At 44.0% G+C, this 27,155-nt stretch overlaps 2 protein-coding genes across 5 annotated transcripts in view; one reads left to right on the top strand and one right to left on the bottom strand.

Annotated features, from left to right (window-relative positions):
• Positions 1-15,242, bottom strand: part of HADHA (hydroxyacyl-CoA dehydrogenase trifunctional multienzyme complex subunit alpha) — a 48,352-nt gene extending 33,110 nt beyond the window's left edge. The window contains exons 1-6 of the mRNA XM_004582650.4: positions 14,937-15,242; positions 8,303-8,344; positions 8,142-8,212; positions 5,875-6,008; positions 1,730-1,868; positions 731-850 (exon numbers count right to left, since the gene is read on the bottom strand). Of these exons, the coding sequence (XP_004582707.2) occupies positions 731-850; positions 1,730-1,868; positions 5,875-6,008; positions 8,142-8,212; positions 8,303-8,344; positions 14,937-15,003 (573 nt within the window). The 5' untranslated portion in view covers positions 15,004-15,242. The remainder of the gene's footprint in view (positions 1-730; positions 851-1,729; positions 1,869-5,874; positions 6,009-8,141; positions 8,213-8,302; positions 8,345-14,936) is intronic.
• A 132-nt stretch (positions 15,243-15,374) lies between these two features.
• The window catches only part of HADHB (hydroxyacyl-CoA dehydrogenase trifunctional multienzyme complex subunit beta), a 28,650-nt gene continuing 16,869 nt past the window's right edge, over positions 15,375-27,155 (top strand). Inside the window, exons 1-4 of one of the 4 annotated variants that reach the window (XM_004582651.3) lie at positions 15,375-15,393; positions 20,049-20,123; positions 20,232-20,276; positions 26,119-26,218. In XM_004582651.3, coding sequence (XP_004582708.1) covers positions 20,057-20,123; positions 20,232-20,276; positions 26,119-26,218 — 212 coding nt within the window. In that variant the 5' untranslated portion in view covers positions 15,375-15,393; positions 20,049-20,056. The other 3 variants (XM_058668181.1, XM_058668180.1, XM_058668182.1) reach the window with 3 other exon arrangements.

Raw genomic sequence — 27,155 nt, 5'->3', positions numbered from 1 at the left:
GTGGCAGAAGGCGGTGCAATTTCCCCGCCCCCTGCCAGTTACATGGGAGACCATGACAGTGATCCCGGCTCCTGGTCTCAGCCTGGCCCAGACTTGGCTGTTGTAGCCATCTGGGGCTGTTGTGAACCACTGCACTGGATGGTGACCTCTTCCTGTCTCATCCTGTCATTCTGCCTTAAGGGAAAAAAAGTATTTACATATTTATTTATTTGAAAGGAGGAGCTAGAGAGAGATAGAGGAAGAGAGACAGATCTTTCATCCACAGGTTCACCCTCCAAATGGCTGCAATGGCTGGAGCTGAGCTGGTCTGAAGCTGGGACCTAGGAACTTCTAGGTCTCCCACGTGGTGCAGAGGCCCAAGGACTTGGGCCATCTTTCATTGCCTTCCCAGGTACATTAGCAGCGGTAGATTCAGAAGTGGAGCAGCCTAGACTTGACCAGGGCCTATAGGGGATGCTGGCATAGCAAACAGCTATTTTACCCTGCTTTGACACAACGTGGGCCCCTGTCACTCTGCCTTTCAAATAAATCTTTAAAAAAGTTTTTGTGGAATTGAAAAAACAAATTCCAGGAATTAAAAAAATCTGTCACTGCTTCTGTGTAGTCGTATTTCATTTGAGGCTTCAAAATTCTACAATGAGTATCTTTATTACGCATTTTGTACAACAGGAAATAGCTGTAAAGGGACAAATACTTCCTGAGTTCTTGGTGGGGGATATCTCAAACTTACCAGTTTGGGAAGCCTTTGCGTGCCTCCTGCTCCCGGTAAGATCCCCAGCAAGACTTCAGGAACTCCTAATACTGTTTTTCTATCTTTTGTTGCTATTCTGTACTGGCATGAAACGGCAAGCTTCAAACAAATGAAAGAAAATTCAAATGTTAAAAATTTAACTCCAAAACATTTTAGTATGTGTGAGGGTCTGATTATTTATAAAGCAGGAATGTATCCACCAAATACAAAGAAGCCCCTTAACCTGGCATCTGATAACTCTCTAAAATTTACTTTTTCAACTTTTTTCCATATTCTCTCCCTAATTTATTTAACTCTTTCTGGTTATGGATGTTCTCAAAAATCTGTTGAAAGTTATCAAAGTTCTCAAGAGAAAAATGCACACCTAATTTTACAGGGACTCCAAGTAAAGAAGGCCTGTACCCAGTACAGACTCCTCACTACATACAGTATTCCAGCAGGCTTTGCCTACACTTGCCTTGGCTCACATCACAGCATAACGGAAATGCTTTTCCCACCACCCCCTGACTAATTAAAGTCTGCTCATCTCTCAGAGCTAGAGACAGTTGTCCTTAAGGCATGTGAAAGGGTCGAGCTTAGAGTTCAGATGTGATAAATACTCCATAGATGGCATTTTCTTTTTCTCTATTTCTTTCCTGTAAGTTCCAGTTTAGCCTCTCAAATCTTGCATTGTTTACCGTAGTTACTACTACTGAAGCACCTAAAACTAGATTCACGCAGCTCAAGACACAGATAACACTTTCAAATCTTTCCCACACAAACTTGCACCAGGTTTTTTTAAAATGCAAAGCATGGTAGAGATTTAGTGCAACTACTTCTGATTTCTAAGTAAACACTTCCCACCTGGACTCATGTGCACTGTGTCACTGGATCTGTCACCCAGATTAAAAAAATGAACAAAACCCAAAGCTGTAAATCACTGCTGAACCCCACCATGGAGCTGGCCAGTGCCTCAATGGCACTGGTGTAAGTCTATACCTCAAGTCCTCCTCCCAGGCAGGATCCACTGATGGCAGCTACAATGGGCTTCGGGGACTTCTCCAGTTTCTCAAACATTCTCTGTCCCTCCTGGGATACTTGTGTTGCTTCCTGAGAGGTTCTGCAAGCGGCTAGCATGCTATGGTGTGCAGGAAAGTGGAGAACAGGAAAAAAAAATCATTAAAAAAAATGAGACTACAGTCTGTTTTCTTCAGATACACACTCTATTTTCCATCATTTATTAATATTTGCTAAAGCATCTTCAAATATAAAACAAAAATGTTATCTAATGTTTTTCTTCTGTAACAAATAAGGTCTGTACATGGGGACATGATCATCTGGTAAACATTTTCACTACTGGATGAAACATTTCACTAACAGGTAGCTATAAAACAGCAAGCAAAATGACAGAGGGAGAAAAAGCTCCGTAGTTGTTCAGAAAAAAAAGAGCTAAAAAGACTAAAAAAAGGAGCAAGTGCAAAAATGTTGCAGTTAACATACTTTAACTTCAGTTGACTTCATTTGCCAACTTGTTTCTGCACATACCTGAGATGTGGTGGACTTCACACTTCTTCACATGGCTAACTAGTGTTCTTTTTTGTCAGCTCATACCCTAGCAGCATTCTGCTGGCCTCACAGAAGCCACATGTATTTCCCTATGGACACAGGCAGCTACAGCCTGCACTATCCGTGACTCACTGGGCTCAAATGACTGAGCTAGGAGAAAAAACACATCTTGACACAGATGATTATTTTTTTCCTTAAAAAAAAAAATGAAATGAGCAGAACATTTAGGAAGTCTAACTATTCTACATAAACAAAAATGAATACACAATGTGGAGCAAGGCTTAAAAATACATTGAACTGGGCCTGGTGGCGTGGCCTAGCGGCTAAAGTCCTTGCCTTGAAAGCCCCAGGATCCCATATGGGCGCCACTTCTAATCCCGGCAGCTCCACTTCCCATCCAGCTCCCTGCCTGTGGCCTGGGAAAGCAGTTGAGGATGGCCCAAAGCCTTGGGACCCTGCACCTGCGTGGGAGACCTGGAAGAGGTTCCTGGTCCCGGCATCGGATCGGCGCAGTACCGGCCTGTTGCGGCTCACTTGGGGAGTGAAACATCGGATGGAAGATCTTCCTCTCTGTCTCTCCTCCTCTGTATATATCTGGCTGTAATAAAATGAATAAATCTTTAAAAAAAAAAAGGGGGGGGCAGAGGAGCCAGCAATGTGGCACAGGGGGTTAAGTGGCACCTGTGACGCTGGCATCCCATAACTAGAGTCATGGCCGCTCTACTTCCGCTATAGCTACTCCCTGCTGGTGCAATGGGGGAAAGCAGTGGAAGATGCCCAAGTACTTGAGCCCCTGCCACTCACATGGGAGATGTAGATGAAGTTTCTGCTTCCTGGCTTCAGTTTGGTACAGCCATGTGGGGAGTGAATCAGTGGACAGATCATCCTTCTCTCTTCCCTTGCCTATAACTGCATTTTAAATAAATCAATCTTTTTTTCTTATAAAAGGAAAGTGCTAGGCAGATCTCTAGGTTTCTCTGACACTTCAAGTGCCACCTGACACCTCATCCTCCCTGACTGGCTCTACACCTCCACCCACGAGCAACAGAAAGAATTCTTTCAGGCATACAGGGCTTGGCACTATTTATGGGTAGGCATCTGGCCCAGTGGTTGTATGTCTGCATCCCCCACGGGAATGTGATGGTCTCCAGCTCCAGACTTCAGTTTCCTGCTGAAGGAGGCAGGACTTTCAGATCAAGTTCTTTGGCACTGCCACCCAGATGGGAGGCCTGGGTTGAGAACCTAGCTCCTGGCTTTGGACCCTACTGTTGTGGTCATTTGGGCAGTGAATCAACCACACAGCAACTCTTTCTGTCTCTCAAGTAAATAACAATATTTCTAAAAATACATTAATTTCTACAAAGTACCATATGGAACATTCTACAATTTTTTAAAAAAAATCTTAGCATTAAGGTTTTGAAAGGCAAAATTAAAGAGATTATCTTCCATAACTGGTTCATTCCTCAAACGGCCCCAACAGCGATGGACAGGCCATGCTGAAGCCAGGACTGGCACTCAGGTCTCCCACTTTGGTGGCAGGAGCCTAAACACTTGAGCCCATCTGCTGCTTCCCAGTACATCAGCACGAGGCTAGACCAGAAGTGAGGAAAAGCTGGAACTGAAACCAGGCAACCTGCTAAGGGTGTCTCAAGTGGCTGCTTAACCTGTTGTGCCACAAGGCACACCCCAGAATTATGTTTCTGAGGTCTAATATCATGTTATGGATCTAGTTAATTCCTTTGAACTGTTTTGCACTATTTTATCATGTGAACATTTTATTTATTCATTTCCCAACTGACACGCAGTGTTTTAAATCCTTTGTTATTTATTTATTTATTTTTTTTTTTTTTTAAAGATTTATTCATTTTATTACAGCCAGATATACACAGAGGAGGAGAGACAGACAGGAAGATCCTCCATCCGATGATTCACTCCCAAGTGAGCCGCAACGGCCAATGCGCGCCGATCCGAAGCCGGGAACCTGGAACCTCCTCAGGGTCTCCCATCCGGGTGCAGTGTCCCAATGCATTGGGCCATCCTCAACTGCCCTCCCAGGCCACAAGCAGGGAGCTGGATGGGAAGTGGAGCTGCCGGGACCAGAACAGGCGCCCATATGGGATCCCGGTGCGTTCAAGGCGAGGACTTTAGCTGCTAGGCCACGCCGCCGGGCCCAATCCTTTGTTATTTTAAACTACATAGGACTGCATCTGTGCACACTGATGCTTACAGAGGGAGTGTTCTTTAGCGTATTATATAGAAAAAGACGCATCACTGCATCAAATGATATGCATATTTCCAATTTTACCAACACTTCCAAACTGCTCTCCAAAGTGCTCATATCAACCTGCATTCCTACAAGAAATATACTAACTCTCTCATTTCCTCAAGTTGCTGTTAACACATATTTCCCAAATACTCTTGAGGTATATGGTGGTATCTCACTGTTAGTTTAAATTTATAGTATTTTTTATTCCACTCAAACACTTCTTTTAGCTTCTTTAAGAAATGGTTAAGAGCTGGTGCTGTGGCATAGTGGGTAAAGTCACTGCTTACGGCACCAGCATTCCATTAGGGGGCTGATTTGAACCCTGGTTATTTTACTTCTGCCCCAGCTCCCTGCTGATGGCATGGGAAAACAGTGATGATGAGATGGCTTAACTATCTGGGCCTCTACCACCAATGTGGGTCAAGATATGGAGTTCCTGATTCCAGCCTGGTCCAAGCTTGGCCACAGTAGCCATTTGGAGTGAAGTAGTGGATGGAAGACATCTTTCTACCCCTCCCTTTCTCTGTAACTCTCTCAGATAAAATCAATCTTAAAGAAAAAAAAAAAAGAAAGAAGAGGCTATATTTAGACTAACATGGTTTAAGCAACAAGTCCCTCTATTTTAACAACTTTACTATACTCATTAAAAAATTGGTGGTGGGGGAGGGGAGGGCAGCATGATGTAGTCAGATAAGCCTCCACTGGCAGTGCTGGCATCCCCCCTGGGCGCTGCAGTCCGTGGGCCCCTACACCCATGAAAGAAACCCAGAAGCAGCTCCATGTTCCTGGCTGCAGAACAGTTCAGTTTTGGCTATTTCAGCCATTTGAGGAGTGAATCAGTGGATGGAAGATCACTGTCTCTCCTTTTCTCTATGTAACTCTGTCTTTCAAATAAAAACAAATCTTGAAAAGAAAAACTTCAGAAAATATACTTCTATCTCCTTTTATTTATTTACCTCTTAACAGAGTGTCAGCAAGGATGCTCTGGAGGAGCTCCAACCACTGGTTCATTCTCCAAATGTCCGCAGCAACTGGGGCTGGCCCAGGCAGCAGATGGGGACTCAATTAGTTGAGCAATTATCTGTTGCCTCCCACGCTCTGCATTAACCAAGAAACTGGAGTCCAGAAACAGAGCCAGAATCTGCATTCCGGCAGTCCAGTCTGGGACCTGAGCATCTCAGCCAGCCTATTACCCATCAGGCCAAACATCTGCCCCTCCACCTTCTTCCTTCTTTCAAAAAGAATAAGTTTAGGCCTAAGAAGTAAACTATTACCTTGGATAAAAAGTGACTTTACGCTTCTTAAAACTTACTTGATATCAGCACCTGCCACAAAGCAGCCTGGCTTTGAGGAGATAAGGACGGCACTTCTAATCTGATCACTAGTCCAAATTTCATTCATTACTTCCATAAATTCTGACTGCAATTCTTTGTTCAGTGTATTTACCTGCAAAAGGAAATACATAAATTTAGGCTTTTAAATTTGAAATAACAAATACAGGCATTACCAAGAAATGCTATTTTGATCATCAGCAATATGTCTATCAAGTAGAAATATAGTTAGGGGCCAGGCATGGTAGCCTAGTGGCTAAAGTCCTTGCCTTGCACGCACAGGGATCCCATATGGGTGCTGGTTTTAATCGTGGCGACCCTGTTTCTCATTCAGCTTCCTGCTTGTGGCCTGGAAAAGCAGCAGAGGCTGGCCCAAAGCCTTGGGACTCTGTACCCAGGTGGAAGACCCAGAAGAGGCTTTGGGCTCCTGGCTTTGGATTAGCTCAACATGAGCCATTGCGGCCACTTGGAGAGTGAATCAATGGATGGAAGATCCTTCCTCTCTGTATGTCTGCCTTTCCTATAAAAATAAATCTTTTTTAAAAAGTCACTAGTCTGTTTCTCAGTAAGTAGTTTGAATTAAAAAAAGATACATGTTGTAGGAAACAACAACAACAAAAAGCAGAAAACAAAATCTCAAACTCAGTAGCTTGCTGTCCAGACAGTTTTGGTCAAAGCACCTCTTCCTTTAAAAATAGGTCTACTCAAAACAGGAACTCGAAGTCACACTCCTAAGAGTATGAATCAGATGCAGGATATATAAATAGGTCTACCTTTACTAGCAAGGAAAATGTTTGGACAATGTTAATTTAAAAAATCAAAGTTATACATACACTATGACTAGCTTTGTAAATATTATTTGTTGAAACTGGAGTAAATGCAATTATTTTTTGATTTAGATTACATATTACTATTTGATTTTTTAAAAAGACTTATTTATTTTTTTAAAAGATTTATTTATTTTTATTACAAAGTCAGATATACAGAGAGGAGGAGAGACAGAGAGGAAGATCTTCTGTCCGATGATTCACTCCGATCCGAAGCCTATGTCGATCCTATGCCGATCCGAAGTCGAGAACCTGGAACCTCTTCCGGGTCTCCCATCCGGGTGCAGGGTCCCAATGCATTGGGCCGTCCTCAACTGCTTTCCCAGGCCACAAGCAGGGAGCTGGATGGGAAGTGGAGCTGCCGGGATTAGAACCGGCGCCCATATGGGATCCTGGTGCGTGCAAGGCAAGGACTTTAGCCGCTAGGCCACGCCGCCGGGCCCCAGTCATGTCTTAGTGGGCACTAAGATTTACTCTGGTGTCAGGGAGTGTTTTTGTTTTCCTCAATTTATGCATGTTATCAATTGTTTCTACCTGGGTTCTCCTATTTCTCCTCTAGGTACAAGCCTTGGAAATAAAATCTTCAGCCTAACTGGCTAAAGTTCTCACTTTGCATGCTCCGGGATCCCATTTGGGTGTCAGTTCTAATCCCAGCAGCCCCACTTCCCATCCAGCTCCCTGCTTGTGGCCTGTGAAAGTAGTTGAGGATGGCCCAACACATCGGGACTCCATGTCCATGTGGGAGATCAGAAGAGGCTCCGGGCTCCTGGCTTCAGATTGGTTCTGCTCCAGCCGTTGTGTCTGCTTGAGGAGTGAATCAACGCATGGAAGATCTTCCTCTCTGTCTCTCCTCCTCTCTGTATAACTGACTTTCCAATAAAAATAAATAAATCTTAAAAAAAAAAAAGAGAAAGAAACCTTCGCACTAATCTTAGAATTCCCACCACAAAGCCTTTTTTGGCACAACCCTGGATTAATGCTTCCTGCACGAATATGCACAATTTTGAAGGTCTACTGTGATTTCCAGTAGTTGCATTGCATTAAGCCATTCAGATTCCTCAGGAAGCACGAGGGCCACCGTCACCATTCAACCCAGACACCAGGCAGGTAATTAGGAAGGGGGCCCTGAGAACCTCAGAGGTGAGAAGGACAAGTGAGCTGAATCTTATCTCCTAAACTAGCTTGACAATCCTTGATGCTAATCTGACACTTAAAAGTCAACAAGGAGGGACTCTTCCATAAGGAATTCTGCTTCAGAAAACTGCTCTCTGGGGGCAATCTGTCAAATCTTAACTAACCTATCAAAATTAATGATCCATGCGAGAAAATCATTACTAAACTGGCAGGTTTCGTTCTTTCCCCTTCAAATTTACAAATTACATTCAGGACTGAAATACATGGTAGCAAGTTAAATTAGATACCTTTGAATTGGGAGAATTAATCCGAATAACTGCCACATCCCCTTTGACTCCATAGTTAATATGGGTTCTGGCTAAAAAAAAAAAAAGAAAATTTTACTTACAAACATAATAAGATAACTCTAAAAAGCAACTTAAGCATGTCAAAAAGAAGTTAAACTTACTCAGCAAAGCAGAAGATCCTGTAAAGTTTCGGCAAATATAACCTGTAAGAAAAGGGTATTTCACAATTAATTATTTTATAAAACAGAATTTATAACCCAACAAAAGACTCAAAAAAGACTGATGAATTCTAGGCCTTTATTGTGACTATTACTCCATCTATTTCACTTCAATTACCAGGTCATATGCTTATTCAGATACAAAATGAGGCAGGCAGGACATGTCCACGTCCACACAGCCTGTGCACATTGGGTTCCATGGCAAAAGGGGAGTAAGGCCGTTAATCTGTTTACCTTAATACAGGGAGATTACTGTGGATTATCCACATGGGCTCTGTGTATCACAAACGGGGAAGAGAGAGCCAAGAGCCACAGAGATGGCAGTGTGAGAAAGACATGGCACGTAACTGACTCTGAAGAAGGAATAAGGTCAAAGCCAAGAAACGCAGCCAGCTTCCAGAAGCTGGACGGAAGTAAGGTGATGGCTTTTCCCCCAGAACATCCATCATGAACATTGCATTACTTAACACCCTCGACTTTTACCTTGTGAGGTGCACCAACTTTTAATCTCCCTTAGAAAACAAAATGATATTTAAAATGCAAAGACTGTAGTAACTTGTTACAGCAGCAACAGGGAAACAGTACACTAAGCAGCAAACCACCTACAAAGCATCTCAAATGCATCTATCTTAGTTTTGGATTTTTTTATTTTTTCTAGAGAAAAGGACTTTCTGGCATTATCAAAGAGCGACAGTGGCTGCCACCAGTGAAACGTCCCATGTCACACTGGATTAATTTAAGCCTTTCTGACTTAGGAAACTGTACATGCTGCCCTCTACAAAAACCCCTGCTCCTTGGCTAACCGAGGGTGGCTCTCCTCGCCTCTTGATTATTTCACTGTAAGGCTCTCTGGCACGAGGATATGACCTCGGGACTCAGCCAGCAAGGGGCTTCCCTCTGGACACCAAGTAGAAGCGGAGCTGCACGGGGCAGTTCCAGGTAAACATGCTAAACGTGTTTAGGGTGTCATTCGACCTCTTTTCTGCTTGTAGAGACTTATTTCTGCCCTGTTCTCATGCAAACATTTTGCTCTATGTGGCAACCAAGAAGTTTCAGAGGCAACCCAGGGACAAAACCCTTTGAATTTCCTCCAAGATGCCCTGCTTTTTCTTGTCTTTCATTCACAGTTCACCAAAACCATTTTCCCCCTGCATCCCCGTACTCCTTTTCCCTGCTCACGTCTTCCACATTTAGTCTAATTATCTCAAGGAAATTTTTCTTTAGGTCTAAAAACAAATCTCAAATGATTAGTAGCTGTACATGTGAAACACTTCTACACATATTTTAAAATATCATACAAGACAATGAAGAATTTGTACTTTAGTAAGAAGCAGTGGTTCCTTCACGCTTCTCCTACCAGTACTGGCTTTTTCCCAAGTTAATTTTTAACTAGTAACACCACAAACTTTTTAATTTATTTTAAAATCCTTACTTTTATTATTTATCTGAAAGGCAGAGAAACAGAAATTGTCCATCTGCTTGCTCACTCCCTAAATGACCTCAGCAGCCAGGGGCCTGGCAGACTGAAGCTGGGAACCTGAAATTCAGTCAGCCACATGGGTGGGCAGGGCCCCAAGTACTTCAGCCATCATCTGCTGCCTCCAGGACAGGGCCTCTGGTCCATCAGCAGGAAGAGGGGTCAGAAGCAGAGCAGCTAAGATTCAAACCAAAGCACTCCTGAATGGGACACAGGTATGCAAATAGTGACTTCATTTCAAATTAGGCGCTCCAAATAAAGGACGCAGTCTCATACCCGACAGGCCACATTCCCATCCCTTGCTTTCATTTTGATCCTCGTTATTTACTCATTTGCTCTCTAATTGCTGTTATGGTAGCAGGTGATTTCTTCCAACATCATGTTGCATTGAACAACAACAAAAAACTCATTGTGAACTGTTGGTATTGTATGTACCGTAAGAATGTGGACTGTACCAAAAAGATAAAAGTCTGTCTTCAGGGAGCTGACTTTCCTGGGCAGCAGGAGATAGAACATACAGGAACTATCAGTGCCTCCTCAGTGGAGATAAATGAAGTGTTGAAAATGGATGTGGCATAAAAAGGGGATTTGCCTCTAGGTAGAAATACCTGTGGGAAGTAAGGCCGAGGATGAATAAGGCTCACTAGAAAAAGGTGAAGTCTATCAGAGCAGGAATGGGCTAACTAGGAATGTAGGTTGGGAGGGTAGAGGTGGACAGAAAAAAATCAGGCCGGCATGGTAGTCTAGTGGCTGAACTCCTTGCCTTGCATGCGCTGGGATCCCGTAAGGGCACCAGTTTATGTCCTGGCAGCCCCACTTCCCATCCAGCTTCCTGCTTGTGGCCTGGGAAAGCAGTCGAGGATGACCCAAAGCCTTGGGACCCTGCATGGGAGACCCAGATGAAAAACCTCCTGGCTTTGGATCAGCTAAGCTCTGGCCATTGCAGCCATTTGGGGAGTGAATCAGCACGTGGAAAATCTTTCTCTCTGTCTCTCCTCCTTTGTATATCTGACTTTCCAATAATAAATAAATAAATAAATAAATCTTTTTTTTTTTTTTAAAAAGATTTTATTATTATTATTATTGGAAAGCCGGATATACAGAGAGGAGGAGAGACAGAGAGGAAGATCCTGCCGTCCGATGATTCACTCCCCAAGTGAGCCGCAACGGGCCAGTGCGTGCCAATCCGATGCCGGGAACCTGGAACCTCTTCCGGGTCTCCCACACGGGTGCAGGGTCCCAAAGCTTTGGGCCGTCCTCCACTGCTTTCCCAGGCCACAATCAGGGAGCTGGATGGGAAGTGGAGCTGCCGGGATTAGAACCGGCGCCCATATGGGATCCCGGGGCTTTCAGGGCGAGGACTTTAGCCGCTAGGCCACGCCGCCGGGCCCAAAATAAATAAATCTTTAAAAAAAAAAGGACAAAATCCCCCCAAACCATATGTATATATAAAGTATGCCAGAAGTGAAGCTTCGCGGGGCAGTGGCTAAAGCCACCTCTTCTAATGCTGGTATCCCCCATGAGTGCTGGTTCATGTCTCAGCTGCTCCACTTTTGATGCAGTTCCCTGATAAAGGCCTGGGAAGAGCAGCAGATGATTCAAGTGTGTAGGTCCCTGCCACTCACACAGGAGAACCAAATGAAGCTCCTGGCTCCTGGCTTCAGTATGGCCTACCCCTGGGGCGTGAACTAGCACATGCAACTAGCACATCTCTTTGTCTTTCCCCTTGTCTCTTTAAATAACAAATAAATCTTTCTGAAAAAGATAGAAAGCATGCCAGAAGATAAATGTCTGAGCAAGAAAAGAGAACAGAAGGCTCATGTGAGTTACAGGTTAAGGATCAAATATTTGAAACAATATGTTGGTGCATGACCCTATAGTTTAAACCATTTCAGCTCCTTCCACTAACCTACCCATGTTGCATGCATGCTCACACCAAACCTATTCTAAGTAATCAAGCAAAAAAAAAAAAAAAAAAAAAAAAAGAGAGAGATAAAATCAGTAAATACACTAGCATGTTCAGAAAAGACCTCCAAGCCACAATTACACAAACAGTACAAGGAAGCTTCTACCTAACAACAACAAAAAAAAATCAAACTTTGTGGGGTTTTTTAAAGGTTTATTATTATTATTGTTACTGGAAAGGCAGATATACAGAAAGGAGATACAGAAAGACCTTTCATCCGCTGGCTCATTCCCTCAAGTGACCACAATGGGCAGAGCTGAGTTGATCTGAAGCCAGGAACCAGGAGTTTCTTTCAGGTCTCTCATGTAAGTGCAGGGTCCCAAGGCTTTGTGCCATCCTCCACCGCTTTCCCAGATCACAAATAGATAGCTAGATGGGAAATGCAGCAGCTGGGATACGAACCAGTGCCCATATGGGATCCCGGGTGTGCAAGGTGAGGATTTAACCACTAGGCTATCACACTGGGCCTGGAAGCTTCCACTTGTAATCAGACTTAACCTACTACCCAGTAGCCAAGCTAACTCTGCAGCTGTAAGAACTTTGGCCTACATCCACTGTGCCAGACAAACCTTTGACCTACTATCAATCTTCATTGTGATATAATTCAGGACAACCTCCTAGGATCTCATAAGACACAATCAGTGGGAAAGAATTGGACTATGTTGACACTAATTTTAAATCTAAAAATGTCACGCTGATTATCACAATCAACAGTTTTTCTCAAAATTCAATCCTGTAGCAAGAGATGACTGAAAGTCAATTAAAAAAAAAAAAAGACACCATTTATGGTGGTATTTGCCTTTAACTCATCTGTGACTATTTTATCACTTACATAATTAGGAATTTAGCTTTAGGCTAGAGATGGTAATTAAACAAGGTATATTGATTCAGATGAAATTCTTATTTGATAGTCACAACAGTCTCTTTTTGTTGTTGTTAAATTTTAACTTGAATTTTTGAATTTCATGGTACAATTTCATAGACTGGGATTTCCCCCTCCAGTCTTATTTAAAAGGTACACCTGTACAGTCGAACATTTAAAGTATCCCATCAGTCAATTTCAAGATAATTTAATCACCCACCAGCAAACACCACAAACCCATTAAAAGTTTGGCAATGTCTTGACACAGACTTACATGGTAAAGGATCAATCTATCATGTCAAAATGTAAATTCAGATGTGCAAGTAATTTTAAACTCATTTCCAAACATTAAAAAATTTTTAATTGCTATTGAGAGGAGCACTGACTATAACAAATCACAAATTTTAATTGGTTAAGACACAATGCAAAACATACATTTATGTGTATGTACATGTTTATACAACACAGAGAAATTAAGCTGGTAGCTTTTTACTACACATCAAAATGGAAGAATTACTCCAAAAAAAATTTTGGATACATGTTTCATGGTTCTTCAAGGCTGAGCAGAGTTAATAACAGCTCATATTTACTGGATATCTATTCTATGAAAAAGTGTCTCAGGACTAGAATAACTCCTGTGGATCTCAAAAGAAAACAGACAGAATAAGAAAATGAGAAGAGACAAATGGACTGCCGAAGGTCAATAGAGGGTAACAGACCTAGATTCAACCCCAAAGCCAGATTCCCAATCAAATGCTAGTAACTTGTGTCATGTGACTTCTCACACCACAGACACTACATGGGCTTCATTTCTCATTTTACAAATGAGAAAACAGAGCCCACCTGCAATAGGTTAGCTGTCCCCAGTCACGTGGCTTCCCAGTGACCACAGCCCATGCGACCTGTCATTTCAGTGTTCACACCAACTGCCAATCCATAAGAGACACCTAAGAGCCAATGCAGGAGGCAAGTGCAAAGACACACTTTCAATTTTTCAAATATGTGGAAAATGGGGTAGAAAACCTGTAGGAAAACACAACCAAATGCTAAAGGCAGGTCTGTGAGCAGCTGAGACAAAGCATGTTTCTATGTTCTTGAGCCCTTCTCTGGTCTACCATGTATTTCAATCTCCTGAAATCTGGCTACATCATGGTTGGAACCCACATATGACAGTCCTGTGGAGACTAAAATGAGGAGCAGAAAAAGATTGATTCATTCAGTGAATCCCTTACAGCAAAGGGAGACTACTCCAGTAACTTATCTTTAAAAAAAAAAAAAAAAAGCATGCCACCCCTTATCCCTATGTTCAGTGGAAGAAAGGGAAAGGAATTCATATTACAAATGAAACTGAGAGTCTGAGAGTAAAAAAAAAAAAACCTAAATAAGTGACAGGAAGTACACCCATGCCATAAAAGTTATGTCTGGAAATGTAATGAAATGAAATGAAATGGAAATGAAGGAAAGTGCGAGCCTTTAGGGAACCATGGACGTTAACCCTTTTACTGCCCTTTACTGCCTGTTTGAGGAGAACAGATACTGTAGCCAATACAGTCTGGCTGGAAATGGTCAGACACAGCCTAGGGCCAGCTTTTTACATGACACAGTATTTTATACCTTAGTCACTATTCTCGCTATTTGCATATTTCTTCAACCTTCTCGTTGCAATTTAACACACTCTACATTCATACTAATTACTGCACAAATTGTGCTCCTAACTTGAAATGTAAGTAATAATTAAAATTCAAGCGAACAAGTAAAAAATAATAAACAACAAAAAAAGTCAAAAATAAGTTAAAAAAATGGCTATGAGGGAAAGGACAGGGGAGTGGCAGCGATCTGCAAGACTCATTGAGTCCAAGAAGCTGTAAGACAGCTCTTGTGGACACAAAGATGCAGCACAGCCTGGGTCCCAGGGCTCCGGGAACTCCCAACCTTAGCAGTACCAGGTCGAAAGCCGCCACTAACGAAGCCACGGGGGGCGCGGGTCCAGCAGGGCGACCCGGGAGCCCTGCAGAGAAAGGATCAGACCGGACGAAGAGAACTCAGAAATATGGGGACTGCGGAGCCCGACAGCGCAGCAGGACCCAGACGGAAGCCAGGAGATGACAGTCCCAACTTGGCAAGGACACGGGAAACGGGGTCCCCGGACAGTGTCCCCCTCCATCCCGAGGGCTGGACCTCCGGAGGGGGTGGGCCAGAGACGACCCACAGGACAACCGCGGCTCCGGAGTTGCCCTTGCTGCCTTCTGGGGCACCCTCGGCTGGGGCTCACCTCGGGAGCGGAGGATCCTGAGGGGAGGGAAGCGGCTCAAGCTGCCAATTACCCGGGAGGCCACCATCTTGGGCTGAAGAGGACGAAAGTGGAGAGCGCTTGTAGCAGGGGCGGCGGAGCAGAGGACTTTTCTTCCCTTGGCCGGGATGCCCAGGCGCCTGAAGGATTGCCTGACTAAACTCCAGCAGCCAAGCTGCTGCCGGCCACCCAAAACCCTACGCTTCGCTCCAAGTTAATAGGGCCAGAAGAATGCTTTTTTCCGCCGGAGCACAGAAGCCAATCGAGGAGGGGCGGAAGGCCGAGTTTTCCAGTCAGGCGGTCAGCGGGCAGCCCGCACTAAGCCTATGGTGCCGCAGGGCAAGGGGACCTTTATGAAGTGGACCCGCCCCTGGGTGCCCCAGAGTCTGGTTAACTTGGTTGCGAGCCCGGTCCGGAGAGAGAGTGAACACTGAGCCAGGTGAGAAGCGGCTTGGGCTCAGCTTTGCTTCCAGCGTTTGCCGCGGGCGAGCTCTGGCTTCCTCTCCGCCCGCTGGGCCATCGGGCGAGCGGTCCTCGGAGGAGGAGGACGGTACCAGCCGCGGTTCGGGCGGGGATGTGGGCTGGCGTCGTAGCTGCGGCTCTGAGCGGTAGTCACCCGCATCTGCCTGTATCACCGCAAGCTGCCGGACTGTGGGCGCGCGTGTGTGGGCCTCAGGCGCTAGTCTGTGTTGGGCAGCGCCTCTTCCTCTGGGCTCGGTCAGCTATAGAGATGCAGAACGTCCGGGTTCACACCATTTCTGTGTAAAGGCGGGGATGGAGTATTTGGATGTGGAAGGAACTGGGACAGCTCTCGGTCCTGCTTGGTGACCCGTTGTCCCTTCTAATCCAGAAGGGTCCTGGCGGTTATCTGGCCATTCAACCCTCTCATCCCCACTTTCGCCATTGAGTCAGAATGACTTTACGAACCACAGGTGGCAGACATAGGACCAGGGCCTCAGTCTCAACCTCGGATCACGAGCCCTGCGTTGCGTGACAACCTGTGTTTGTGCGGGGAAGGTGGGCCGGAGTGCTGGGATACAGTGAGGGGGGTCGCCGAAGAAAGTAGCATTGATGGCCTTCTGTGCTTTGGGCGCCTTGACACCATTTTGCTTGAATTCTTGCGACGCTAAAACGAATGTCAGCGTTTGTTAAATGAAGTTTGGGAGGACCTAGGAGATGATGTAACTGCTCGGGTTGGTGGCAGAGCCAAGATTCAGAGAGAAATCCCTGTCTCCACTGCCAGCTGGGTGTACGTTAGTACAAGAAACAAAAAGGGATTGTGGGAAAGGGCAGGGAGGTTGGCCTGAAAGGAAGAAGGAAGAGAGTTTCTCTTGAAGCTTAAGTCAGATAGTTCTAGGGTGGTGTTGGGTATAGCAGGTGCCTCCCCCGGTCCCATGCTGGTGCCCCTTGTGTGCGCAGGTTGGAGTCCTGGGTGCTCCACTTTCCTTGTTAATACACCTGAGAAAGACGCGGAAGATGGACCAAGTGCTTGAGTCCCTCCCACTCGTGTGGGGGAGACCAGAATGGAGCTTCTGGATTCCACTTGGCCCAGTGCCTGGGTGTTGCATACTTTTGGGGAGTGAAAGGCAAGTGGAAGTTCTCTGTCTCTGTAACTTCACTTCTCAAATAAAATGAATCTTTTTTTAAAGTGTATTCTTCATCATCGTGAGCACTGTTTTAAAGATTTGTGTGTTCACCCACGTGACAACAAAGGCCCCACCATGAGCACTTTAAGCAGATATTGGATGACCTTTTGAGTAAATTGCAAGAAGGGTTCTTGATGTGCTTGTAAGATATTTGGAGTTTTATAGCCTGCTTCCTGCGCACGTAATGCTGTCGTCACCAAATTGCGTGTAGCATTTATTACGTAGGTCAAAGTTGGCATTTTTTTTAAATGGCAAGGGCCGGATTTTAGTCAGCAGTTTTACAAGGCTATGTTTGCAGGGTAAGATGCCCTGTTTTGTTTACAACTCTTGAAAAAATAAAGGTTTACTTATTTGAAAGGCAGAGTTACAGGGAGAGAAATCTTCCATCCACTGGTTCACTCCCCAAATGGCCACACTAGCCAGGGCCAGGCTGAAGCTGAGAGCTAGGAGCTTCACTGAGTCTCCCATGTGGGTGCAGGGGCCCAAGTATCCCAACCCTTCTTTGCTGCTTTCTAGGCACATTAACAGGGAGCTGAATTGGAGGTCAAGCAGCCAGGACTGGAACTGGCACCTGAATGGGTTCTTGGGGCTGCAGATGGCGGTTCAGCCTACTGCATGGCTCCCTGGCTCCTGTTCACAGCTCCTCAGAGATGTGTAACTTTGATCCCCAGGGACTGTAGTTTGCCAGCCTCTGATCTAGCTCATACACTTCACTTCATTTTATTCCCTGAACTTAGAGCAGGGGAAGTGATAGAATGTTTCTTTGTTCTTCAGCACTTCAGTACAGTGGTTTATATTGGAGGGGTACTGAGTACATTTGTATAACTACCAGCTAATAATAATAGCAGACACCTGCATAGGCACAGCTCTAAGTACCTGCTCATCACAAGCCTACCTGGTGTGTGTTAGGATTGTCTACACTTCATATATCAAAGTTCAAAGTCAGAGGAAGGGAAAGTCACACAGCACAGATGGAGCTAGCATTTGGACTTAGCCTGGTTTTACAGCCTTGCCAATCATGTTACACCGTGTCTTAATGATGTTGCAATATTGAGTTCTGGTGCTGCCCATTTTGCTTCTGTGGCTTGCTTAGCCCCTTTTCCTGGACTCCCGGGTGTCTGCAGCTTCCAGTATTTTTGCACAGTTTTTGTTTTGTTTTCATTCGGAGGGTATCTTCAGAGGTACACACCCTCCTCAAGCCTTCCTGAGGATCTCCATGTTTTGAATATCCTTGAGGAAAGATTCCTCTTTGCTTAGCAAATGGTGGTGAAGGTCAGTCTTCCTATGGGATAGTTTGTGTAGTTCCTCTTATGAAATCTGTTGTTTAGGTGGACTGTGTCAACTAGTGGATTCTGGAGTGATTTTGTCGTGCTTGGAGTGACGAGATTGGCAGTAATTCAGAATTGTTGAACCATTGAAATCTCTTGAGCAGGACCCTCAGAGCATGCCCCACATCAGGGACCCTGGGATGGTGACAGGTGGCTGTCCTCCATCCCAGGGTGCAGAGGGCTTGGGAGACTGGGTGCAGCTTCTCTGCTTATTCTTCCACCTTTCCCCAGATACAGGAAGGGAAAAAAAGAGAATGTGGATATGGTGATCTCACCCACTTTCCGGTAGCCCTTGACCCTATCACCCTAATCAACTATCATCCCAAATAAAATTAATTTAAAAATGTTTATATAATCAGATCTACTATTCATTCTTTTCCATTATGGCTTTTAGGTCTTATGCATATGTCAAAATTCCTTTCCCATCTAAGATAATCATAAAAAATTCCCTAATATTTTCTTCTAGAACTATTATACTTTTAAGAAAGTGTATATACTTTTTTTTTTGGTCTTATGTCTGTCTAATGTTGCTTTGTACTTATATTATAAGCTGTAGACCTTAGTTTTCCCCCAAAGGGTTAGTCATTTTCCGGGCAAACTTACTGAAATGAATAATTTGTCATTCTCTCACTTATCCAAAAAGCTGTATTTATTATATACTAAATTCTTGTATGTAGGAGTATGAGTCTGACCTTGGTAACTCTTGTACTGTTGTCCAGCTTTCATTTATTCTTGTGCCAGAACTGCTCAAGAAGCTGTAATTGTTGGTGCTTTATAGAAAGTTTGGCTGTCAGAGCAAGGGCTCCCTTCTTGTGACCAGTCTTCTCTTGACTATGTGTTTTGACTTTTCTTTTGAGAGGAACTTGGGGGAGTTTGTGTGGCAGACACTTGGGGTGTGTAGGTGGTGCCCATCTCATGAACCTCTTGATGTTTCCCTGACCAGAGTCGTTTGACTAGACTGAGGCTTTCTAGAGGTGGGCCTTCATCTGTTGCCTGCCCACATTGCATTTTTCTTTTTGGAAACTGAAAGGCATTCTCCTTTTAGTGTACAAAGGCCCAAGAGAAGTTAAACCTTAAGACTTTGCTATTGGGCCTGATGCAGTGGCCTAGTGGCTAAAGTCTCACCTTGAGCACACTGGGATCCCACATAGGCACCGGTTCTAATCCCAGTAGCCCTGCTTCCCATCCAGCTCCCTGTTTGTGGTCTGGGAAAGCAGTCGAAGACAACCCAAAGCCTTGGGACCCTGCACCCATGTGGGAGACCTGGAAGAGCTCCTGGCTTCTGGCTTTGGATCAGCGCAGCTCTGGCCATGGCGGTCACTTGGGGAATGAATCAGTGAATGAAAGATCTTCCTCTCCGTCTCTCCTCCTCTCTGAATATATCTGTCTTTGCAATTAACTACATAAATAAATAAATAAATCTTTAAAAAAAAAAGATTTTGCTATTATCTATCACTGTGTATCAAAGTATTCCCAAATGTATCAGCTTAAAACAGTAAGTTATCATCTGCCATTTGTGAGAGTCTGGAGCCTGAGCTGAACTCCCTAGCTGAGTTGTTCTGGGACGTCTCGCCAGGTTGCTGTTGGATGTTGGCCAGGGCTGTAGTTATCTGGAGGCTTGTCTGCAGTAGAGGGTCCACATCCAAGGTCAGTTCCCTGGCTGTGGGTTCCTCATCCCGTGAGCCCCTTCATAAGGCAGCCCCATCACATGCCATCTAGCTCTGGAATGAGTAATCCCAGACAGACCAAGACAGAATCTGCAGTATCCTTTATAGCCTAATCTCATAAGTGACATTCCATCCCTTCTTTCTGGCATGGACCTTTGTTCACATAGACCAGCTATGCTAGAGTGTGGGAGGCATCTGTAGCAGGGTGTGGACCCAAGTAATTTGTGGTAAAGTTAGCAAATCATAGACTACAAAGTAAGGAATTTTCAGACAGTTCCTGGGAAATATATGTTTTGAAAAAAGTATGTATGAATTTCTTTTTCTTTTTTTTTTTTTTTTTGGTACCAGAATAAACTTATTTTTTAGTTCTATTTTCCACAAATTTTTTGGCTTGTCGTCCAATAAACTACAAACTGTTTAAATAACCTGGAGTTTATTTGTTCTTCTTTTTAGATTTCAGGATGACTTCCATATTGACACACACAGCTAAAAATCTTCCCAGTACATGCAAATGGGCTCTCCGATTTTGTAAGTTTCGTTTTTTCCTGCTCTTTAAGTTGAGCTTTAGGTCTGTGACTTTGTTGCACAAACACGGAATGGCATTGCTTTTTGTAAATGATTTGTTTTCTTTTGTAGCTCTCAGACCTCTGAGCTGTTCCTCCCAGCTACAAGCTGCACCAGGTATAGTAATTGATCAAAATATACTTTTTTTTTATTGAAACCTGAGATGTTGTATTTGTGAATTTTGAATAAAAAACGAGTTTTCCAAGTCTTCCCTTTCTATGAACAACAGGAACATGCCTATTGCCTTCAATTTAAAACTCTAGATCCAAAGAGAAGTAACATTACATTGCTTAGAATTGGACTTGTCTGTTGACAGGGGCTGCCTCCTGAGCCTTGGAACCTAGAGTCCTGGGCGTTCCATAAAAAAAACCTCGCTGAGCAATAGCCTGTCTTCTGGCTGGCTGTCGTGGGGAGTGATGGGCTTGCAAACACTTCTGAGAGCATTGTGGGGAAGAAGGTTAGCTTTGAACGCTTGCAGGTAGGGATGAGCTTCTCTGTAGTGCTGGCAGGTCAGCCAGGACTCAGACTGGCTGGCTTGGCAAGCAGCAGCTTGGCCTATTTCATCTCGGTGCTGACCCCCTCAACAAGCAGTTTGAAGGCTATATATTTAACGTAAATTCAAGATGATATTTTTTATTTTGTATATTCTGAGAGGAAGAGTGCTTAATCCCTACTGCTGTTCTGTGATATATGTATTTCCTGTGTCCTATAATTCCCACTAGAATAGATCTTTTTATTTGCCCCTTTGTGTCTCATTTCACCCTTTCCCTAGTTCTGATGTTCACCTAGAATTGCTTTCAAAGTCAAGCAAATAGAGCCAATGCTTGCCAAGTAGGAGAAAGGTCATAGTTAATTGCAGCAGATGAAGGCATTTGTTTTCATCTTACACTCTTCTTTAGACTGCCCTGTAGCTGTTTTTTGGTGTTTGCTCTTTAATTGCATTGTAGGTTCTCATAAGACTTAAGTTTTTGTTTTTTTGTATCCCCATTTGGCATGGTGACTATTGGTTTTTAGGTCACTAATGATCATAATAGTGCAAGAAGGCACCTGAAAAGACAGAGAAATGTGGCAGCTGGTTTGAGGGCTGGGAGCAGCCAAGTGCCCTGCTGAGCAGGTTTTGCATGAAGCGGTTTCATGACTGTTCAATCCCTTTTGAAGTGTGTGTGAGTATTCAGGCTTGGCATGCCTGGTACTATGAAGAAATTAGAGGAAATGGGGATAGGAGTTGGTGATTGAGTCAACTTGCTGCCAAACACCCCAAACTAGTTGGAGGCATTGCTGTGGAACCCCCAAACTGAGCCTACAGAAAGCCCATCACTGACATCAGGGTAGAACACAGTAGGTCTTTATTGCAAAGTGCAGAGCACAGAACCAGGCAGCTGTTGCTTAATTCCCAGACGCCCTGAGGAACTGAGGTGAAGGTTCTTCTAGATTGAAATAGGGTGGAGAGGTGCACAGTCAGCTCACGGCTAACTTTCTGCTTGGTCAGGGGAGCTCACAGCCTTGCTGTCATAGCTCCGTGAGGCTGTGCTCTCCAAGGACTTTATGATGGCCAGGTGGGCTCCACTTGGTTTGGGGCTTAAGCGGCAGTGGCGATTACATTCTGCCTGCACCTGGAATTCCACTACAGGAACCACCCCCGGACAACATTGGCTGTTAAGGTTCTTTTTGTTGAAGAAACAAATTAGAGCTTTGGATCACTCCCTTTAAGTCAGTTAATTCCTTTGATAAAGGACAGGCAAGGACACTTAGGTTAAGAAATACAGACAAGAGGCTGGCTCGTGCTTTCTTATTGTAGGAGTTCGGTTTTAAACTAATGAACTAAAAAATAGAATTGTCTGGTGGAAATTTTGACAGACTTGATGATTATATACTTCAAAATGTTTGTGGAAAATAGAGTTAAAAGATAAGTTTGTTAGGGGCAAAAATACTTAAAACCTATACATACTTGCATGCACACACACACTTGCCACGCCTAAATAGCAATTTTATAAAGCATGACCTGTTATCGTTGCCAACTTTGATTCTATAGAAGAGTACACTATGGTTAGCAGTCAGCCACTGAAGCCTAGGTTTGGAGTTGGGAGGAGCCTCCAAGTCACTGTTCCAGTTTCCCTGTTGGCAGAGCAGAGATTAGACCCCATATCTTAAAACCTCCAGTTCAGCTCCCTACAGTTCATTGCTATTTTTTGCCTCTGGCACTGTGAAATATGTACAGAGCTCTTGTGTTCTTAGCCCTCAGGAAAGGTGGTTTTTTTTTTTTTAAGATTTATTTTTTTTTATTAGAAAGTCAGATTTACAGAGAGAAGGAGACACAGAGAGAAAGATCCTCCATCTGCTGGTTCCAGCTGCAACAGCTGGAGCTGAGCCAATCCAAAGCCAGGAGCCAAAAGCCTCTGTCTACAGGGTGTCCCATGCAGGCGCAGGGTCTCAAGGCTTTGGGCCATCCTCCACTGCTTTCCCAGGCCAAAAGCAGGGAGCTGGAAGGAAAGTGGAACAGCCGGGATACAAACTGGTGTCCATATGAGATCCCAGTGCCTATGAGGCGAGGACCTCAGCCACTAGGCCATTGCTCTAGGCCCCTCAGGAAAGTTTTTTTGTAGCCAGGAGCTGGTGTATGGATGAAACGGGATGAGAGTGTGGGGTGACTGTTCAATGCGTGATGAAGAATGAGTGGATTTTTTAAAAGGTTTATTTATTTGAAAGGCAGAATTACTGGAGGTGAAGGGAAGAGAAATTGTTCATCTGCTGGGTCACTCCTAAAATGGTGACAGTAGCTGAGGCTAGACCAGACCAAGACCAGGATCTAGGAGTACCATCCTGGTCTCTCACATGAATTGCAAGGCTCAGGCACTTGGGACATCTTTTTTTGTTTGCTTGTTTTTCTAAGATTTATTTATTTTTGTTTGAAAGGCATATTTTACAGATGAGAGGAGAGATCTTTCATCGTCTGGTTCACTCTCCAAATGGCCACAGTGGCCAGAGCTGAGCAGATCTGAAGCCAGGAGCTAGGAGCTTCCTCCATGTCTCCTATGTGTGTGCAGGGTCCAGAGGCTTTGGGCCATCCTCAGTTGCTTTCCCAGGGCACAAGCAGGGAGCTGAATCAGAAGTGGAACATCCAGGGCACAAACCAGTGTCTGTATGGGATGCTGGCACTGCAAGTGGAAGCTTAACTTGCTATACTAGTGCACTGGCCCTAATTTGTGTTATCTTTTACTGCTTTCCCATACAGCTTAACAGGGAGTTGAACCAGAAGCAAAGCAGACAAGACTGCAAGGTGACTACAATATGTTAGCATTCTGATACAGGATGCTGTAGGCTCAACCTGCTTGGCCACAATCCTGACCCCCAAGAATTGATTTGTTTAAATGCTTGTAGGATTAGCTTAAATATTCTGTAGAATGATTAGTGGTTTGAAATGGCCAGTGTTTGTGCTAGAAGTTGCTGTGGACATTCAGAATTAGAAACTACCAACATCTGTGATTACCAGGGAAGTTTGTGCTAGGAGGCTGAATGTGAAGTAGGCCTGAGAGACAGTTGAGAACTGAGTGGAAAGGGAGCTATACAGTTGGGAGGGTGCATGACCCTAGACAAGGGGGCTGAAAGGAGTGAGGCTTTGATAGAGTAGTGGTCTGTTCTTGGTAAATTTGGAGAAGTAGTGGAACATACTTGTGGACAGTTAAGGAGGAAGCAAGCCAAGCAGGAAATAGAGGATGTAGGGATTTGAATTTTATATGAAGGTGTATAAAAAATGTCAGTTAAAAGGCCCGGTGACGTGATGGTGTGTCCTCTGTTTTCTCCTCATTAGTCTATTCTCTCTGTTTGCAGTCATGAGGGATCATCCGGGTTTCTGATTGCAGAATTTTTTGTCCTGGTTCCTTTGAAGCTTAAGCATTGACTGTCTAACCCCCCTGCTGTTCCCCTGCCCTCCTGCCCCTCCCCCAGGCTCCCCTCTGTCCTTTCTACCCTCGCAGTGTAGGGGAATCACAAAGCAGAGCATTTTAGTTGTAGCTGAGGACCCCCAAGTAAAAGATGAGAGGATGTGCTCTAAGTGGAACGTGTTAGGAACCAGGCAAGCAGCTGTAGGAGCCAGCAGGTTTTCTCTGCCTTGCCTTGCATGCTGTGTGCCCTTCTTGGCCTTTTTTGCGGTGTTTATCTCTTTTCACTCATCTTTCTGGCATCTTGACTCACTTGAGGTTTTTGCTGGCCTGTGACTCTGGCCTGTGGATGGCTTTAGTTTATCTTTCCCTGGTTCTTTGTCTTTCTCTTTAGTTTCACATCTCTAAATATGCACTTGGATATTCCTCCATCATGTCAAAGTTAGCAATTTAAAAATGAAGTTTTTGGATCTATCGTGATACCTCAGGCTAAATCCTCACCTTGCGAGGATTTATAGCATCCGGGTAATGTCTCATTAACATATTGTAGTCACCTTGCAGTCACAATAAATAAAAATCAGGAGATCAAGAATTTCTTGGAGAGTGAACCAGCAGATGGAAGTTCTTCCTCTCTGTACTTGCTTCTCACTGTATATCTGCCTTTCCAATAAAAACAAATCTTTAAAAATGAAATTTTTATTCTTTTGAAGCCAGTTCTCCCTTTGTGTAGAATAGCTGGATTTTCTTAGTCTCTAAGCTTCGTTTAGGATCCTGTTTTCCTTTTTTCTGGCCTTCCTGTCTGTGCTTGGTAGCCAGTCTTCTGCCAAGTCTCTTAGGTTGGTCCTGCCTTTCCCCCGTCCTGAGTGTAGTCTGCATGTATTGCCTGTCTCTCTCCTGCTGAGCCTCCTGTTGCCCCTGCTGCCTCCATTAGAGCTCTAAGGATCATTTTTATTTTGACTCTTATCTCTTTCAAGCTGGTGATAGACATTTATTAGGAATATTTTTCTATGGGGCCAGCATGGTGGCTCAGTGGGCTAATCCTCTGCCTGTGGCACTGGCATCCCATATAGGCTCCTGTTTTAGTCCCTGCTGCTCCATATCTGATCCAGTTCCCTGCTTATGTTCTGGGAAGGCAGCAGAGGATGACCCAAGTCCTTGAGTCACTGCACGCATGCAGGAGACCTGGAGGAAGCTCTTGGTCCTGGCTTCAGATCATATCAGCTCTGACTTGTCATCTGGATAAACAGCCAGCAGAGAAAAGATATCTCTCTCGTGCGCGCTCTCGCTCTCTTTCTCTCTCAAATAAAAGTGAATCTTTAAAATAAATAAATATTTTTCTGTGACTTCAGTGAGAGTATGAGGTGATTGTTGCAGTGTGGTTCCCAGCAATTTGAAATTTGTTTCTGTCTCTGCTAATGAAGGAGTAAGTGATTATAGGTGACCTCCAGTATTAACACCAGCATGAGGGAATGATCTAGGCTTGGATATACCATTGGGGAAATATCTTCCCATTTTAATGTTAATTTAAAAAAATATACTTCATACACAAGTGTATACTTGTGCATGGAGTAAAAGGGAAAAAGGATTTGCAAATATACATACCAAATTAACATCATTTCCCTCTGGGAAAGAAGCAGTGAGTATTTAGTTAATTTAGGTCAAATAGACTAAGGCAGCGTTCTGGATTTTTCCAGAATAACGATAGTCATCGCTCACGTAGTCTTCATTTCTACACAGAAAGGCAAAAACATCATTATGCAAAGGGTACACAGCATTAACCATGGCAACCTCTATCTAATATGAGCATACTTATGTCTAAATTGATTGTTTCTAACACACTAGCCTGTCACACATGAGATTAAAGAGAACAATTTTGTTAATGGAATAAATACTCTTGTCATTGGGTTTAGTCTTTATTGTGTCAATGTCTAATTATGCTGCCCCCATTTTTAAATATTGAAATGGTAAATGCAGCTTGTCACTGAATGATGTAATTTTTCTTAGAATGTTTGTCTTTAAAAACATAAAGTTGCCTGAATGCAGCTATTTTAATTAATAGTTTCTTCAATTTTATCTTAAAGCTGTCCAGACCAAATCGAAGAAGACCTTAGCCAAACCCAACGTAAAGAATATCGTGGTAGTAGATGGGGTTCGCACTCCATTTTTGTTGGCAGGCACTTCGTGAGTATGAAACGATCGTGTATTTATGTCATCTATTAAGAAATTGTTAGAAGCTAATCATATCGCTAATGGGCTAATATTTGGATAGCATCCCCATAAAATTATTACACAGTGAGTCAGGTTAGGGATGAAATAATATGACAACATTTGTGTTTTACCCTTGCTTGTAAGCAGACCTAGTGTCGTTTTAACTTGAAATGAGTGTGTTCTACAAGCCAAGTGTAGGCCCAATGGCTCACTTCCGACATGGTTATCTTCTCCTTTGCTGGAGACAGGTGTGCTGCTTCTGTGCTTCCTGGGACTGGAGTGCTCAGGATGTGGGCAGTTGCAGGACCTCTAATCTGCTGGCAGGTAGTGCAAATCTAAGTGTATGGGGCAAGAATGGATTCAGACCACCCCAAACTTCCCCAGGACCGCCAGCTTTTCCTCTACTTTTTTGTCTGCAGGTGACGGTTGATCTTTCCAAAAACTGGTTATGAACTTTGGCAGTTCAGCTCAAACTATTGGTTCTATTCTTTTGATGTTATTTTAAGCATGCAGTCACTAATTTAAAGACTTGCTGGGTATATTAGGTACCCGGTAAAATAATGAGAGCCATCACTATAGAGGATTTAAAATATGTATGTTCAGGGTAGAAATTAAGATACAGGATTTGTGTATAATAGAACAAGAGGGAGTATCATAAAAACAGAACCTTGTGTTTTCTTATTTAGATAAAGCCACTGCCAGCCACACTGGCATCATATGTGGGCACTGGTTTGAGTCCTATCTGCTCCATTTCCAATCCCGTTCCCTGGTAATGTGTCTGGGAAAGCAATGGAAGATGACCCAAGTATGTGGGCCCTTTCACCCACATGGGACACCCAGAAGAAGCTCCTGGCTCTTGGCTGAGGACCAGCTCAGCTCCAGCTGCTGGCAGCCATTTAGGGAGTGAACT

The sequence above is a fragment of the Ochotona princeps genome, chromosome 8 (genome assembly GCF_030435755.1).
Source record: "Ochotona princeps isolate mOchPri1 chromosome 8, mOchPri1.hap1, whole genome shotgun sequence".
Classification (NCBI taxonomy): domain Eukaryota; kingdom Metazoa; phylum Chordata; class Mammalia; order Lagomorpha; family Ochotonidae; genus Ochotona; species Ochotona princeps.
This window is presented reverse-complemented; position numbering and strand designations above follow the sequence as displayed.